Raw genomic sequence first — 18,256 nt, 5'->3', positions numbered from 1 at the left:
CAAAAAATAAAAAAAAGTTTTTAATAATTTCTATTGATCAGACCCGGAGAAGGAAATGGCAAGCCACTCCAGTACTCTTGCCTAGAAAATCCCACGGACGGAGGATCCTGGTGGGCTGCAGTCCATGGGGTCGCTACGAGTCAGACATGACTGAGTGACTTCACTTTCACTTTTCACTTTCACACATTGGAGAAGGAAATGGCAACCCACTCCAGTGTTCTTGCCTGGAGAATCCCAGGGACGGGGGAGCCTGGTGGGCTGCTGTCTATGGGGGTCACACAGAGTCGAACACGACTGAAGTGACTTAGCAGCATTGATCAGACCAGAAATTCAATTTGAATGTAAAATTAATGTTAACTATTTGAAGATACTATGTATAGCCTTATTTTAATACATAGGAAAAAAATTTAAAGCTGATATCCAAAACAGTTAGAAGAAGGTGAATAACATATGCCTAGAATATCTAGCTGAAGTGAGCTACCCTCTGTTCTCATGACTTACTAACACAGGGCATAAGTAACATTAATGCAGTCTTTAAAAAGTCTAAGCGAACAGTTGTCTTCTCTTAAGGTAATTTCTGATACTTTATCTGGGACATAGAGCAATGTACGTTTATAATCAAACACTGTTACATTTCAATTGACTCCGAAGCATCCCGACTCATGTCCTCACTCAAGACCTTATCCATAAAAGATGTATTTTCACCATTATTTAGGGATGAGTTGTTAACATTCTATTTCCTTTGACTAATTATAATCGGAAGAATTTCTGGAAAAATAAAAATAAAAACACTTTTTTTAATCCTTGCAATTGATCTGCTAGACACTAGGCTATATATCAGGCAGACAAGGAAGTATATTAAATCAGGTGGCACTACTGATACTTTACATTCACAGCAACATGGCCATGTTCCTGCCACCCCACCATCTAACTTTTTTTCCTTCTCTCCAGAATTCTCCTACTTTGTGAAGGACTAGCTGCCTTGCTCCCAGAATTGCTTCATTCCTGGCATTCCTTTTTTGGCAACAAATGATTCACACAGGATTTAAACAATGTCCAACAACCCTCACCCTCACCCCCCAGCCCCAATAATACCTATTAATTGCCTTTTTTGCTACCTTAGCCAATTTTCAGTCCTTTCCCCCAAAATCCTTCTGATCACAGATATTCAAAACATCTTGGCCAGGAAAACCAAGTAAAGCATGCCTTTGGTTGATTTCCAAAGTTGCAAATTTTATTAGGATATTGTTCATTGTGTTTATAAGTATTACATATGATAACTTAAAACATAATTTCCTTACCCAGGCACCCAAGGGGGAACTGTTATAAGTAAAGTAGTAGTATTTTCAAAGTAAATGTAATAAATAGGATATGGACACTTAAAATTCTTCCCTTTGCTAATATAATAATGTACTTGCAATTCATAAATGAGTTCTAACTTTTATAAAAGAATTAAAATTTTCTACAATACAAATTCATCTCACAATGCTGCTATAGACCTCAGTTACGTCTCCCCAACGCCCAAGAGTTTAAAATGTTGAACATTTTAAAATGTTCAACACAACTTTAAAAAACTTAAAAATAACATCAAAAGTTAGAGTAATTTACACTGAAAACCACTCACTTATACAAAGGCATTAGAGAGAATCTGACAAGTTAAAGAACCCTGCAGGGTATTTATCAACAAATCGGTCATATTTATCTCATCTCTGCTTTCAGCAGATTATCTGCTGCTTCAATCTTACAGGTATGTCAACAATTCAGAATTCTCCAGGGCCCTGGAGCTAAAAGCAGTTAACATTAGGGTCATTTCTTCCTGGAATTTATGTTGATACAGCATTCCTTCCAGACCACCACAGTTTCAACAATTGCCTGTCTGTTTCAACTTTAGAGACAGGATGGTAACATCGAAACAACACTCACAACCATAAGAAGCCCCCAGACTTTTTCAAAGAACTTTAACAATATACACAAACCACCCCTGGTAATTGTTCCATAGTATGTTAATGCTAAATTCCTCTGAAGCTAATTTCCTCATTGAGTCTCAGAAGCTTTGTTCCTTAGTTGGACTCAAGCAGTTACAGCAGAAGCATCATGACAGGGCCCTTTGTTCTACCGTATCAATTCTGTGAACTGTGTAATATTCATGCTGTTCCCCCTAGAACACTCTTCCTTCAACCCATTACCTATGTCCAATCCTACTGAATTTTTGAGACCTAAAATCCCAATTCCTCCAAGAAACTTTTCAAAATTCCCTCCAGATAATAGTCTAACTCATACTTCTAAACTCCATAATCTGTTGGCTGTTCTTCCTTTGGGTAGCTTACCATTTTTTATTTGATAAACATTTTTTAGAGAGCATTTTCCTTCTACAGACATTGAACTCCTTGCTTTAAAGCAAAAAGAGTGTATGCTTAATTCAGCACCTGCACAGTGCCCTGAATGAAGACTAGACACACCAGAAAGTTCTTGAATTCACCACACAAAGTGAATTCACCATTTTCAAGAGAACAAATCATGTGTGGGTTTGGGACTAAGCATCCAATAAATGTTGAGAGACTAACAGACTTTTCATGTGTGAAATGGATCCTCGTATCTATCTCATATAATTATTTGAAGGATATAATAAAATGCAAACATAATCTTGAACAGGGTTAGGCACATAGTAGATGCTCAGCAATGCTCCCTTTCCTTTTGTTCATTCCCTATATTTACTGAATAGTTGATGTCTGGTTGCTCTTCCTCGCCATTCTCAAAGGGTAGGAAAAATATTTCATGTGCCTTCTTTGTGTTCCCCTATGCAGAAGCAGCTAGTCTGGCTCCAGTTTAGCACTGGATCTGCACAGACTAAAGGGGTACAATGATCTCACTGGTCAAAAACTGGAGTCAGTTGTCCTCCGGTCTTTAGTCAGAATCCTAAATGTAAATTAGGTTCTTTTTTTCCATGTGCTATGGCAGTTCTGTGTCACTGAGATGTCTCTGCTCTCTCAGAACTATATCAATTATATTTAAAGGAAAAATTGCAATGGACCATAGACAGGCTTGGGTCTAATAAAAATCCTACTTTGTATTAATTACCAAAAAGCTTAACAGTGTAACTGATGAGTAGTTTAAAAATTAAGGCTTGGGAGTTTTTCTGCTACTTAATATCTGTGGGAAATTAAGTGTTACTTAACTGCTTAGTAAAGCAACCTACCTCACAAGCATTTTCTTTTCCCCCTGGAAACACAAATAACATAATGAATACACACCACAAAGTCCAATTCTTGGCACATAGTAGGCACACAATTACATCAACTCTAATCATTAAACAGCTTCTCTTTACCTTTCAAGTATGTAAATATTGATTGCCTGATCCTTTAAAATTATTTTACACAAATGGAAAACAATACAGCCTCTCAGATTCTGCTGTTTTAGATCTCTGATCTGGTCTGCAAGCATTTTTCTTTTTCCTAATCGAGTCTACATTTGTCATTTCTCAAGTTAACTTCCTAGAGAAACAGCTCAACATTGCATGAAACAACCGGTAATCCAACTTAACTGTTTCTTTCCTCTTCTCTTTTCCATAATAAGCCTGGAATACTTTTATATTAAAAAATTAAACAACTAATAAAATAATTACTGGGGGGCTCTGATCATCTGACTTTTAGCAAGAGAGAAAAGGTATTTCACGTTCTCTAATTTTCAGAACAGGCTTGCCATCTTCTTTCCCTTCCACCTCCTTGACTATCAATTACTAAAATAGTTTTTTTTTAAAAAACAAAACCAAACCTTGTTCACCTCCAAAGTTTAATTTTTTGGAAATACCAGCGCTGTGCTCACGAGTGCGTTGGTGGGGCACAGCAAGCAAGCCAGGCAGGACTGCTGCTGGCCGGGTCAAAGTCCCCTTCTTTCTCCTCCTCCTAGTCAGCCCGCGGGATGGTGTGATTGTTCCCCTACCTTTCACTTCCGAGCTGAAACCACTCGCTCCATATACTGGGTGGAGTGCCCCGAAGAATCTGGGCAAGGCCCACAATCCCAATTTATAGGTTGTAGGAGCGCCAGTACTTTCAGGTTTTCTTTTTAAAAATATTTAAGGAGGTCACAGATCCTTTAAAATTTTTAATAAAAGCTAGGGACGCTTTCTCCCAGAAAAAATGATCATATCAAATTTCTGCACAGAATTTCAAAGTGTTTACAAATTCCTGGAACCTCCAGATGAAGTCCCCTGGGATGGGGGCAGGGGGCCTAGGGGAGTAGGTTAAGGAAGGGGTGAAAATCTTGGACTGAATTCTTTTCAAATATATATATATACATACGTATATGCATTTAATATACGTAGATACATACATGACAAATCTGAATAAGAGGTTATTTTAAGAAAGAGTGCTTTTCCAAAGTAAGCTGATCTGAGTCTGGAGGCGCAACTGGCCGTACAATGGGCCGGGCAACCAACAGGTGCGCAGAACACTGGGTCCTGCACCCTCAGGAAGAAGCAAGAGGAAGCAACTGGGCGCTGAGGGTGAACGGCGGGTAGGGAAGGGATAAAGGGCAGGATGAGGGCGGTGTAGGGGACAGCGGGGCTCCACTCACCGTTGCCCGCGAAACTGCGGCCCTTCCGGGCCAGGGTCTGCTGCACCTGCTCCTGGATCCGCAGGCTCTTGACCGCCTGGCCGCTGCTCCCCGCCAGCTTCAGCTTGGCCTCGGAGGGCAAAGCCAGGCTGGAGCTGTCCAGCTGCCCCAGGATCTGCTGGCCCAGGACTGTCCGGATGTAACCGCACTCAGCCGAGGAGCTGGGAGCAGCCATGAGGCCGGAGCTGGGGACCAAGCCGCTTGCCTGCCGCGAGACCTGCGGGAGAAGCTGCGGCGGAGCCTGGGGCACCGGTGCAAGCCCCGCCCCACCGCCCCGGTCCCTCCTCCGGCCCCGCCCCCGCGCCGGTGAGAGGCCGGAGCAGAGGAGAGCTGGGCCTCCGGAGGCCGGAGCCGGGTCTCAGGCTGGAGAGGGGCGCGGTTTTAGCGCGCCAAGCACTCGGCTAGGGAGCTGGGCCCAGCGGACCTCGCGCGCCGACACCTGGCGAGTTGAACTGCTCACAGGGAAACGGGAGAGGGGCGCGGTCCGCCGTGGGGCTTGCACACTCTCCGAGTCACCGCGGATCCTGCGGGCCGGGGCCGCACCCCGCTCTCTATGCCTCGCCCGGCCACCGCCTAGCCCTCGAGGAGGATGTGATTTCCGCCTGACTGCCGGGGCCGACCTGCAGGCACTTGCTCCCTGGAGGGTCAGTGCTGTTCTTGGGCCGAGGTTTGCCTCTGGGATCTCCGAGGGAGTCGTCTGTCTGGTTCGTCAAGCTCTGTCAGACTGTTCGAAACATTTCCTGGATCTGAGATGAGAAGGGGCTATTTGATCAGGCGTCAAAAGGCAGTAGGAGAGAAATGTGTCGAGAAGACGACCTGTGTAAAATAAAAGACTTTTTAAAATAGTTTTTTTTTTTTTCCTCCTTAGTTCAGTTTCAGGGACTGTGTCCTTTTTGCGCAGATGCAGTCCCGGAAACATATGTTCTTCCTTAGTGAGAGTTTCTGTTTTCTCTTGCACATACACAAATTGTACCCAGTACACTCTTGCTCACCCACTCCTCTCTTATGAACACTCCCACACAGAGAAGCTCCAGTAAGACAGCAAGCACGCTTTCAATAGCTGGTACTTTTAAAGTCCTTTTTATGATAGGCTCTTTGTAGGGATCCCATGGAAGGAGTCTATGACTTTTCAGTCGTGTATTCCACCATGTATTGCTATTAGTTGTGTTTCACACTTAGTTAACTACAGAGAACATGATGAGCTAAACTCAACAGAAAGAGCCCTTGACCTTAAAGCTTTCAAATTAAGTCACTCACCCTGCTTTCCCTCTTTGGACTTGAGAGGCAGAAGGAAAAACGTCTATCCCCAGTATTCCATTTGATTACCTGGGATTCTATGTCCACTCTCCCTCAAATCACTGTTATTGCAGAACCTCACTTATTCAGGTTTCTGGTGGCTATAGAACACAGCTTATCCTGTCTCCATTTTCCTATGGCATTTCCTTCTGTCTTTACACACACACTTAAAGCACAGTATAAGGCCTTCCAGGGGATGAATAGAAAGTGAAGGGGCCCAAAGCCAGGACTGGCGACAGTTCTGCCATCCTTTCTCAGCTGGCTACGTTGCTTAAGTGAAGCCATGTAGATGGTGGGGCTTCTATGCAACTCCTCCTATCCCAGTAGGACTAGTCTTAAAGTAGATTATATCTTGTGGCGCTATTGGTAAAGAACCTGCCTGCCAATGCAGGAGATGTAAGAGACATGGGTTTGCTCCCTGGTTTGGGACGATCCCCTGGAGGAGGACATGACAACCCACTCCAGTATTCTTTCCTGGAGAATCCCATGGACAGAGGAGCCTGGCAGGCTACAGTTCTTAGAGTCGCAAAGAGTTGGACACAACTGAAGTGACTTAGCACACAGGCACGCATACCTTGCGAAGAACTTAATTATATAGCCAGATGTAAATATCCAAACCTGGTGCTGAGATTCAACTGAAAAAGAGAGGGGTGAACTGAAGGGGAAGTGATGATAGAGACTTCCAACATCGAATTTCATTCCTGTCCCCTTCTTCCTCCCCTCACCGCCCACCTGGTAGCCTCCTCTGGCAGCTCTGTAGATGCTGCTTTGAAAGATAATTTAAGTACCTGTCCCACAGGGTCAGCTGGGCCATTCCTTGGTTTTTGTGCCTAATAAAGTCAGCTCTGCCTCCATATAGATCCTTCAGCAGGGGACTGGAGAGGAATGTTTCTCATTTATTTATTTGATTGGTCCAAACTTCATTTGCTTTCTTCCTCTCAAATTGATTTTTTTTTTCAAGTGTGATGTTGTAGTTGACTAGCCTAATATCCTATTGTGAATGTAGAAATCTTGGTAATGGGTAGTTAGATGATTTGACAGGATAGTTAAAAGCACCGAGTTGTGAATGAGGCAGATCTGGGTTCAAACCTTAGCTTGTCCTTTTATAGTGTATCCTTAAGCAAGTGTCTTTACATTTTTAAGCCTTAATACTCTTACCTGTAAAATGGGAGTAATAAAAGTACCCACCATGAAGTGCTGCTATGATAATTAAATAAATGGTTCATAAGAAAAACCGAGCAAATCATTGTTCAATACTCTTTAACAAACATCCCACTGAGTTCCACTTCTGCATTCCTCACCTCCTTCAGGTCTTTGTTCATATGTTAACTTATCATTTGGGTGAGATGCTTTGTCTCTCTGTCTCTGTCTCTCTCTCTCACACACACACATGCTTGCACACACAGAGTCACTCATTATCTCCCTTCTCTGCTTCATTTTTCTTCACAGCACTTATTTTCATACATATGCTTTATATTTATAACTGTTGATTATTATTTTCCAACTGGAATGTAAACTCCTTGAAAACAGGTTCTTTGTTTTGTTTACAGTTGTCTCCAGGACCTAGAATAGTGCACATAGTAGATAATAGAGATATGTTGAATGAATGAATGAATCATGTACAAAAGCACTTAGTATATTACGTGGTATATAACTAGTGTTCAACAACTGTTAGTATTCTAGGTATTCTACTAGTTAGCTATGTAATATTCCCTGTAAATAAAAAACAACTAAACTGAGGTCATTTTGAATACTTTCAGAATTCAATGATTCATTAGAATAATCCCTTTGAAAACAAGATAAACATATAAATTAATTGAAAGAATATCTATGGAGGTGAGAATCCTATTACAACAGCAATAATTAATTATAGGGTAAAGGAATCCAGACTCTGGCACTGTGCTCCAAGACAGTCTTAAATGTGCTTCTATTCCAATAGAGTGCAGGCCCTTTCATGCTCTTTGTATTTCCTGGGAAAGTTGCCTGGCTGACTTCCTAAATTGTGAGCAGTCTCTGTGAGATAACTATTAAATGTAGTTTCTACCCAACATATTGAAGCATGGAAATTAAATGCTATGAATACTTTTGTGGTATATGGGTGTTCTACAGTCTGCTACTATTTAGTATTTAGGTTCAGTTTTGAAAACTCTTCCATCTCTTCTGTTTTTCATTTACCAACAGAATCTGATAAAAGAAAAAAGTAAAACCACAGGAAGATTGAAGTGGACTATAAATAACAGGTAACAATTATGAGGCTACAGTTTCTATCATAGAAACCGATGATAAGGATTCAAAAATTCTTTAGTTTTAAACTTGCATTTTTAATTTACATACTATAGCCTTAAAACACTAATATTTTATAGTTTTCAGAACTATAGTTAGGTCTTCCTCAGCATAATCTTTACTGTTTTTAACCATAAATAAATTCCAATATGCAAAAATCCAGAAAGTTACTAAAAGACTAAACATAGTATAAATTCTATGGCAGAAATAAAATTTTCATAGAGAACCTCAGTGGCACCCAAACTCTTTGGTTCAGATTTAAAAAAATAAACTCTAACACATTTTCATCAATGTCTTCTCTTGTGAAATATTTTCCTGTTACTGTTTGTAGGCTACTAATATCTATTGCTTAAAACATATTTTCCTAAATTCCCTGGTGATCCAGTGGTTAGGACTTGATACTTTCACTGCCATGGGCCTGGGTTTGATCTCTGGACAGGGAACTAAGATCCCTGCAAGCTTCCCAGCACAGATTAAATAAATATATAAATAAAACATTTCCTAAAGTAGTATAAGCGACCCAGCAGATAGAAAATGTAATATAAACCATGAGTTTTAGCAAATGGATATGCTGGCGAGGCAATGGTAGCAGGCTTATCAGTAGCCACATGCACTGATGCTGAATCAGAAGTGGAAAAGGAAGCTCTGAACATGTAAGTGCTGAACAGCACTCTTTGATGGGGACTTTCAGTAGCAGTGAGGGTTAGACTGTTTATCTTTAATGCAGATGTTCATTTTATCTGTTATTTTGGATATATTATGAGGGTGTTTATTTTTAAAAGACACCAAATATGGTGTGGGAGATGGAAACCAGGTGGACAACCTTGAGGGCTAGCAATGACCAATTTGTTCATACAGAGGCTTTCAAAGCAGTTCCTTTCATGACTGTTTTTCATGTATGCTTTTGGTACATCAGTTAAAATGATTACATTCTCAATGGATGACTCCAGCTGCTACATAATGTTGTCAGATCTTTTGTCTCATGGCCAGAGAGGTTGAAGGGAGGGAACAACTTGGTGGATTTTCATTATACATTCTTGGCTTCATATGAGATGAATATTCTTTGTCTCTGCCACAGAACCTAGCAATGAGATTTTTAGTAAGTGCTCAATAAATAGTTAATTGAATGTAACCTCTCACCTATAGGCATTTTGATTAATTAGCTTGCCTCTGAGTGGACCAGGTTCAGCTGAGCAAAAGGATCCTAAAGGTGGTGGCCTGGCATGAAACAAAAATTTCAAAGTGACTTGAGTGCCTAAGGAAACACAATATTTAGTGTTTTGTAAGCTTATGAAGGTATCAAAGAAATTTGGTAGAATTGACTTTTTGTAACTTTGTGGAGGATCTAGTGCCTTTGTATCATGCATTGTGTAAATTTTTAAAATTATTGCACTATATGCTTTTTGAAGTGCTTGAAAATTGAGTATAAGATGTTGATTGATATATGAATATACATATTCAATCACAAATAAATTATCTGTATTTAAAGAAATATTTATTTATTTATTTTGGCTGCGCTGGGTCTTCATGGCAGCACACAGGCTCTCTAACTGTGGTACATGTGCCTGAGACATGTGGAACCTTTGCTTCCTGATCAGGTATCGAACCTGTCTTCCCTGATTTGAGGCAGATCCTTAACCACTGGACCATTAAGAAAGTCCCACATTTTCTGTGCTTTACATTTATCTCCTTTTCCCATGCACACTACTATGTTTTTGCAATTCCAGAAACTGAAGCATTATATTCCATGTAGAAAAATAATATTGGATTTAAAATCCTCATCACTTACCTTTTTCTCTTTCATAGACATTATCTTGGAACGATATTTTAAAACATTCGTATAGAATGGTGTGTGTGGGTGCATGAGTGCATGCTCTGTTGTTCAGTCATGTTTGACTCTTTGCAACCCAATGGGTTTATAGCCTGCCAGGCTTCTCTGTCCATGGGATTTCCCAGGCAAGAATACTGAAGTGGCTTGCCATTCCCTTCTCCAGGGCATCATCCTGAATAGTAAAGTGATGTAAATAGGTTCTTGAGGCCAGGCAGAGCTTGATTTTATTTGTTGCTTTACTGGGTGACCTTGAACAAGCTGCTCAAAGTTACTGAGCTTCCAGTTCTTTATTTGTAATGTACTGTCTTTGGCCACATAAGGTTGTTGAGATCAATTAGATACTAAATAAAACACTTAGCTTTTCTAAGCCATGTTTAGGGTATCATTTATCAATAATTGAAAAAAAAAAACCTCATTCCAATGTTTAAGAGCTTAAAACAATGATTTCTTTCTCATGATTTTTTTGACTCCACAATTATATGGGTCTCACCTGGGTTCATTCATGTAGCTGAAGTCAGCTGCTGTCTTGACTGGGGCTGGTTGGACGGTGTAGGACAGCCATTCTCATGAAACTGAGGCCTGAGCTTGTATGGCTGGAAAAACTAGGATGATTGCCTCTCTCTTTCCATGTGGCCTCTTATCCTTCATGTGGCTAGTTTGGTTCTCTTGCTAGAGAGTGAGAGCAGAAGCAATAGACCTTTTAGGCCTAGGCTCTCACACCTGTCCAATGTCATTTGCCCACATTCTGTTTGTTAAAGCGAGTCACAAGACCAGCCCAGATTCAAAGGGTGAAGAGTCACTTAAGAGAGAGATCACAAAGTTTTTTTTTTTTTTTAATTTTTTTACTACATGCACTCATTTATTGGAGGCTAATTATTTTACAATATTATATTGGTTGGTTTGTGGCCAACTTTGCAGACTAACATCCTTACTGCTCAATAAATGGTAGCTGCCATTATTATCATTATTGTTTAGAACTGGCTTATGTCTTGAGGGTTGACAGAATTGTTGTCAGGATTGTTATTACCTTTTGATGGCTGGAGGAATGAATCTAAAGAAAACACCTGTGATTAGTGGATATATGTAGCTCTCTGTCTGTTATATCAGCACAGTTTAAACTCTTTTAAGAGGAAGCTTAGATACCCTTAGAAATCAAGTGCTGTTAATCCAGACTTATTTCACTGGATTTGAAGGATTACCTGTTGGTCCTCTACTGGTTCAAAAGTGGATGAAGTTCCAGTTTGTTCACCATCTCAGTGATGTCACTGCTCCAGTGATCTTCATTTTGGATTATATTTAGAGTATATTTAAATATTAAAAATGAAAAATTGAAAAAAATGAAAAATTGAAAAAAATGAAAAATTGAATCTTAAAAGTGATTAATAGCATTATTTTATTGTGGCACTCCTACTGATAATGATAAAAGAAAAATACATAACACTTTTACAATAGTAAGAAGGACAGTATACTATTCACTTGGAATATTGCTGCTGTGATCCAAAAGAACAATATTTCCCAAGAGAACATGTGGATAAGAAAAGAGAGTCAACTATTAGTCCAACCCCATTTCACATTGCTTTTCCATTATTGTCACAGTCCATTCATACTGCTATACAAAATACTATGAAATGGGTAGAATAACAAACATTTATTTCTTAAGTTCTGGAATCTGGGAAGTCCAAGATCAAAATACCAGTAGAGTCAGTGCTTGTTGTAAACCCACTTCCTAGATCATAGAAGGTATCTCCTCACTGCATGCTCACACTGCAGACAGGGAAAGGGTCTCTCTGGGGTCTGTTTTATGAAAACACTAATCTTATTCATGAAGACTCCACCTCCATGACCTAAGCACCTCCAAAATTCTTACCTCCTAATACTATCACAATGGACATTAGGTTTCAACATATGAATTTTAGGGGGAGATTTAGACCATAGCAATTGTGTTCTGTTGTCTTTTATTAGGTTGGAAGCGTGGACTGCAATTTAAAAATTCTCCAGGTGAGGTTGAAAGATGGAGGAGTATCCTTTTTCATTTCTTTGTGAAATACACTTGTGCATTAGCTTTTTCCTCTTCCTGAAAGACACTTTCTCACATCTTTTTTAACAATGTCATCTTTTAGGATTTGAAATACCTCAGGTGGAATTCCATCACCTCCACTAGCTTTGTTCATAATTACACTTCTTCAGGCTGACTTGACTTCACATTTCAAGATGTTTGGCTCTAGGTGAGTGATCACACCATCATGGTTATCTGGGTCATTAAGATCTTTTTTGCATAGTTCTGTGTATTCTTGCCACCTCTTCTTAATATCTTCTGCTTCTGTTAGGTCCATACTGCTTCTGTCCTTTATTGTGCCCATCTTTGCATGACATGTTCCCTTGGTATCTCTGATTTTCTTGAAGACATCTCTAGTCCTTCCCATTCTATTGTTTCATCTGTTTCTTTACATTGATCACTTAGAAATGCTTTCTTATCTTTCCTTGCTGTTCTTTGGAACTCTACATTCAAATGGGTGTATCTTTCATTTTCTCCTTTGCCTTTACCTTCTCTTCTTTTCTCAGCTATTTGTAAGCCTCCTCAGACAATCCTTTTGCTTTTTTGCATTTCTTTTTCTTGGGAATGGTTTTGATCACCACCTCCTGTACAATGTCATGAATGCCTGTCCATAGTTCTTCAGGCATTCAGTCTGTCAGATCTAATCCCTTGAATCTATTTGTCACTTCCATTGTATAATCATAAGTATTTGATTAAGGTAAGGTCATACCTGAATGGTCTCATGGTTTTCCCTTCATTCCTCAATTTAAGTCTGAATTTTGCAATAAAGAGTTCATGATCTGAGCTACAGTCAGCTTCTGGTCTTGTTTTTGCTGACTGTATAGAGCTTCTCTGTCTTTGACTGAAAAGAATATAACCAATCTGAATTTGGTATTAACCATCTGGTGATATCCATGTGTAGAGTCATCTCTGGTGTTGTTGGCAGAAGGTGTTTGCTATGACCAGTGTGTTCTCTTGGCAGAACTCTGTTAGCCTTTGCCCTGCTTCATTTTGTACTCGAAGACCAAACTTGCCTGTTACTCCAGGTATCTCTTGACTTCTTACTTTTGTTTTCCAGTCCTCTATGATGAAAAGGACATCTTTTTTTTTTTTGGTGTAAGTTCTAGAAGGTCTTGTAGCTCATCACAAAACCATTCAACATCAGCTTCTTCAGGATTAGGTGGTTGGGGCATAGACTTGGATTACTGTGATATTGAATGATTTGCCTTGGAAACGAACAGAGATCATTCTGTCATTTTTGAGACTGCACCCAAGTATTGCATTTCAGACTCTTGTGACTATGAGGGTTACTCCATTATTTCTGAGGGATTCTTGCCCACAGTAGTAGATATAATGGTCATCTGAATTAAATTTGCCCATTCTGGTCCATTTTGGCTCACCGATTCCTAAAATGTCACTCTTGCCATGTGCTGTTTCACCACTTCCAATTTACCTTGATTCATGGACCTAACATTCCAAGTTCCTAGGCAATATTGTTCTTTACAGCGTCGGACTTTACTTTCACTACCAGACATATCCACAAGTGTCTAATGTTTCTGCCTCTTCAATGTTTCTGGGCCTATTTCTCCTCTCTTTTCCAGTAGCATATTGGGCAGCTAGTGACTTGGGGATCTGGCCATTGAACCAAAGTCAAATAGGAATTCTAGTGATGGCCCTATGAGACAGAAGAAATGGTAAGAAAGTAGTCCCTCTGAAGTTGTGACTGTAGCAATAGCTTCTGATATAATGGTTCAGGATGATTCGCCAGGTGTTTTGATTGACCCTGCTAACATTTCAGTGTTGTAGATTTCAGCAGAAATATCAAGCTTTGGGGTCATGAATAACAAATCAATTGACTCAAATAAAATTTCCATGTTATTAGGAAAGCACATAAATGAGGAAATTATCCCATTAACAACTGGTTGCATAAGGGATTAAGAGAGTTTTAACTTCCTGGTATTTTAAGATCTTTTACATCAACCTCTCTCTACCAAGATCAGTTTATCTCACAAGTACGGAACTCTCTAGCACAAACATTCTGAAGTAGCCAAGCTCAAATTCTCACTCAAATCACTCAAGTAGAGTGATCACACTCTAAAATTGATGGTGCTCATTTTCTTATTTTCAGTGGCTGCCTAATTTATTTCTACCCATCTTTTAAGGTCCAGTTGCTTCCTCTTCTTAGCAAATCTGATTTCATTTGCTCTCTTGGGTTTCCCCTTACTCCACCCCCTAGGCTCTTTAGAATCATTTGTTTTTGTTCCTGAGAAATAGAGATTGCATTTTTAAGAGCTCAGATGTGTTCCTGAATATGTAGTATACTTAAGATAAAAATTAAGGGATAAAAAAGTAAATACTAATGGTATGAGATATAAAGAAATATAGCCTAATAACTTAGAACTTAGCTTCTGGAATTAGATAAACCTGGATTATTTTTCATACTCTTCCATTTAAGACTTATTTAACCTTGGTCATATTGTTAGACTTCTTGAAGCCTTCAGTTCAGTTCAGTTGCTCAGTCCTGCTGACTCTTTGCAACCCCATGGACTGCAGCATGCCAGCCTTTCCTGTCCATCACCAACTCCTGGAGCTTACTCAAACTCAAGTCTGTTGAATCGGTGATGCCATTCAGCCACCTCATCCTCTGTCATCCCCTTCTCCTCCTGCCTTCAATCCTTCCCAGCATCAGGGTCCTTTCAAATGAGTCAGTTCTTCACATCAGGTGGGTAAAGTATTGCAGCTTCAGCTTCAGCATCAGTCCTCCTAATGAATATTCAGAACTGATTTCCTTTAAGATGGATTGGTTGGATCTCCTTGCTGTCCAAGTGACTCTCAAGAGTCTTCTCCAACACCACAGTTCAAAAACATCAACTCTTCATGTTTAGCTTTCTTTACAGTCCAACTCTAACATCCATACATGACTACTAGAAAAAACCATAGCTTTGACTAGATGGACCTTTGTTGGCAAAGTAACGTTTCTGCTGTCTAGGTTGGTCATAGCTTTTCTTCCAAGGAGCAAGCATCTTTTAATTTCATGGCTGCAGTCACCGTCTGCAATGATTTTGGAGCCCAAAAATAAAGTATCTCAGTTTCCACTGTTCCCCAGTCTATTTGCCATGTAGTGATGGGATTGGATGCCTTGATCTTAGTTTTCTGAATGTTGAATTTTAAGGCAGCTTTTTCACTCTCTTCTTTCACGTTCATCAAGAGGCTCCTCAGTTCCTCTTTGCTTTCTACCATAAGAGTGGTGTCATCTGCATATCTCAGGTTATTGATATTTCTTCCAGCAATCTTGACTTCAGCTTGCGCTTCATCCAGTCCAGCACTTCACATGATGTACTCTGCATAGAAGCTAAACAAGCAAGGTGACAATATACAACCTTGCAGTATTTCTTTCTCAATTTGGAACCAGTCTGTTTTTCCATGTCCAGTTCTAACTGTTGCTTCTTGATATGCATACTTATTTCTCAGGAGGCAGGTAAGGTGGTATGGTATTCCCATCTCTTTCAGAATTTTCAGTCTGTTGTGATCCACACAGTTAAAGATTTTGGTGTAGTCAATAAAGCAGAAGTAGATGTTCTTCTGGAATTCTCTTGCTTTTTCTATGATGCAACAGATGTTGACAGTTTGATCTCTGGTTTCTCTGCCTTTTCTAAAGCCAAATTGAACATTTGGAAGTTCATAGTTCATGTTCTATTGAAGCCTAGCTTGGAGAATTTTGAGCTCTGCTTTGATAGCATTTAAGATGATTGCAGTTGTGTGGTAGTTTGAACATTCTTTGGCATTGCCTTTCTTTGGAATTGTAATGAAAAGGCCTTTTCCAGTCCTGTGGCCACTGCTGAATTTTGCTGGCATATTGAGTGCAGCACTTTCATAGCATCATCTTTTAGGATTTGAAAAAGCTCAGCTGGAATTCCATCACCTCAGCTTTGAATATAGTGATGCTTCCTAAGGCCCACTTGACTTTGCACTCCTAGATGTCTGGCTCTAGGTGAGTGATTACACCATCATGGTCATCTGGGTATGAAGATCTTTCTTGTATAGTTCTTCTGTGCATTCTTGCCACCTCTTCTTAATATCTTCTGCTTCTGTTAGGTCCATACCGATCAGACGTTAGATCCATACCTATTGATTGTGCCCATCTTTGCATGACAGGTTCCCTTGGTATCTCTAATTTTCTTGAAGAGATCGCTAGTCTTTCCCATTCTATTTTTTTCATCTGTTTCTTTGATCACTGAGGAAGGCTTTTTTTTAATCTCTCCTTGCTATTCTTTGGAACTCTGTATTCAGATGCTTGTATCTTTCCTTTTCTCCTTTGCCTTTACCTTCTCTTCTTTTCTCAGCTATTTGTAAGGACTCCTCAGACAACCATTTCCCCTTTTTGCATTTCTTTTTCTTGGGGATGCTTTTGATTACCACCTCCTGTACAATGTCATAAACTTCTGTCCATAGTTCTTCAGGCATTCTGTCTGTCAGATCTAATCCCTTGAATCTATTTGTCACTTCCACTGTATAATCATAAGGGATTTGATTTAGATCATACCTGAATGGTCTCATGGTTTTCCTTACTTTCTTCAATTTAAGTCTGAATTTTGCAATAAGGAGTTCATGATCTGAGCCACAGTCAGCTTCTGGTCTTGTTTTCGCTGACTGTATAGAGCTTCTCCATCTCTGACTACAAAGAATATAACCAATCTGATATTGGTATTGACCACCTGGTGATGTACATGTGTAGAGTCATCTCTTTTGTGTTGGAAGAGGATATTTTGTATGACCAGTGTATTCTCTTCCAAAACTCTGTTAGCCTTTGCCTTGTTTCATTTTGAACTCCAAGGCCAAACTTGCCTATTACTCCAGGTATCTCTTGACTTCCTACTTTTGCATTCCAGTCCCCTATTTTGAAAAGGATATCTTTCTTGGGTGCTGGTTCTAAAAGATCTTGTAGGTCATCACAGAGCCATTCAACTTCAGCTTCTTTGGATTCGTGGTTTGGGGCATAGACTTGGATTATTGTGATATTGAATGGTTTCACTTGTAAACGAATAGAGATCATTCTGTCATTTTTGAGATTGTACCCAAGTACTGCATTTTGGACTCTTTTGTTGACTATGATGGCTATTCTGTTTCTTCTAAGGAATTCTTGCTGACAGTAGTAGATATAAAGGTCATCTGAATTAAATTCATCCATTCCAATCCATTTTAGTTCACTTATTCCTAAAATGTTGATGCTCACTCTTTCCATCTCCTGTTTGACCACTTCCAAGTTGCCTGATTCATGGGCCTAAGATTCCTGTTTCCTTTGCAGCATCGGACTTTATTTCCACCACCAGTCACATCCACAACTGAGTGTTTTTTTTCACTCTGACTCAGTCTCTTTATTCTCTCTGGAGCTATTTCTCCACTCTTCTTCAGTAGAATATTGGGTACCTACTCATCTGGGGAGTTCATTTTTTAGTGTCTTTTTTTTTTTGCCTTTTCATACTGTTCATGGGTTTCTCAAGGAAAGAATGCTGAAGTTGTTTGCTGTTCCCTTCTCCAGTGGACCACATTTTTCTAGCACTCTCCACTACGACCCATCTGTCTTTGGTGGTCCTCCACAGTATGGCTCATAGTTTCAATGAGTTAGATGAGGCTGTGATCTCTAAACCTTAGTTTTTGGCTTGAAGACAGTGGTAACAGAGACTACCACATTTAATAAATGTGAGAAACCCCACGTCCAAGGCCGGGGGCGGTGGCCGAGAGCAGCTACCCCATGTCAAAGGTAAGGAGCAGAGGCTGCGCTTTGCTGGAGTAGCCGTGAACAGACACCCGATGTCCAAGGTAAGAGAAACCCAAGTAAGACAGTAGGCGCTGACAGAGGGTATCAGAGGGCAGACAGATTGAAACCACAATCACAGAAAACTAGCCAATCTGATCACATGGACCACAGCTTGTCTAACTCAATGAAACTAAGCCATGTCATGTGGGGCCACCCAAGAAGGATGGGTCATGGTGGAGAGGGCTGACAGAATGTGGTCCACTGGAGAAGGGAATGGCAAACCACTTCAGTATACTTTCCTTGAGAACCCCATTTACAGTATGAAAAGGCAAAAAGATACGACACTGAAAGATGAACTCCCTAGGTCGGTAGGTGCACAGTATGCTACTGGAGATCAGTGGAGAAATAACTCTGGAAAGAATGAAGGGATGGAGCCAAAGCA

At 40.1% G+C, this 18,256-nt stretch overlaps 1 protein-coding gene across 1 annotated transcript in view; it reads right to left on the bottom strand.

The window, feature by feature from the left end:
- The window catches only part of PKP2 (plakophilin 2), a 92,182-nt gene extending 87,332 nt beyond the window's left edge, over window positions 1-4,850 (bottom strand). The window contains exon 1 of the mRNA XM_055395749.2: window positions 4,573-4,850. Coding sequence (XP_055251724.2) covers window positions 4,573-4,786 — 214 coding nt within the window. The 5' untranslated portion in view covers window positions 4,787-4,850. The remainder of the gene's footprint in view (window positions 1-4,572) is intronic.
- Between the last annotated feature and the right edge of the window lie 13,406 nt (window positions 4,851-18,256).

This window comes from Moschus berezovskii, chromosome 6 (assembly GCF_049115385.1).
Source record: "Moschus berezovskii isolate FMDL1 chromosome 6, NW_MosBer_1.0, whole genome shotgun sequence".
Classification (NCBI taxonomy): domain Eukaryota; kingdom Metazoa; phylum Chordata; class Mammalia; order Artiodactyla; family Moschidae; genus Moschus; species Moschus berezovskii.
The sequence above is the reverse complement of the archived record's forward strand: the minus strand, read 5'-3'. Positions and strand labels throughout refer to the sequence as shown.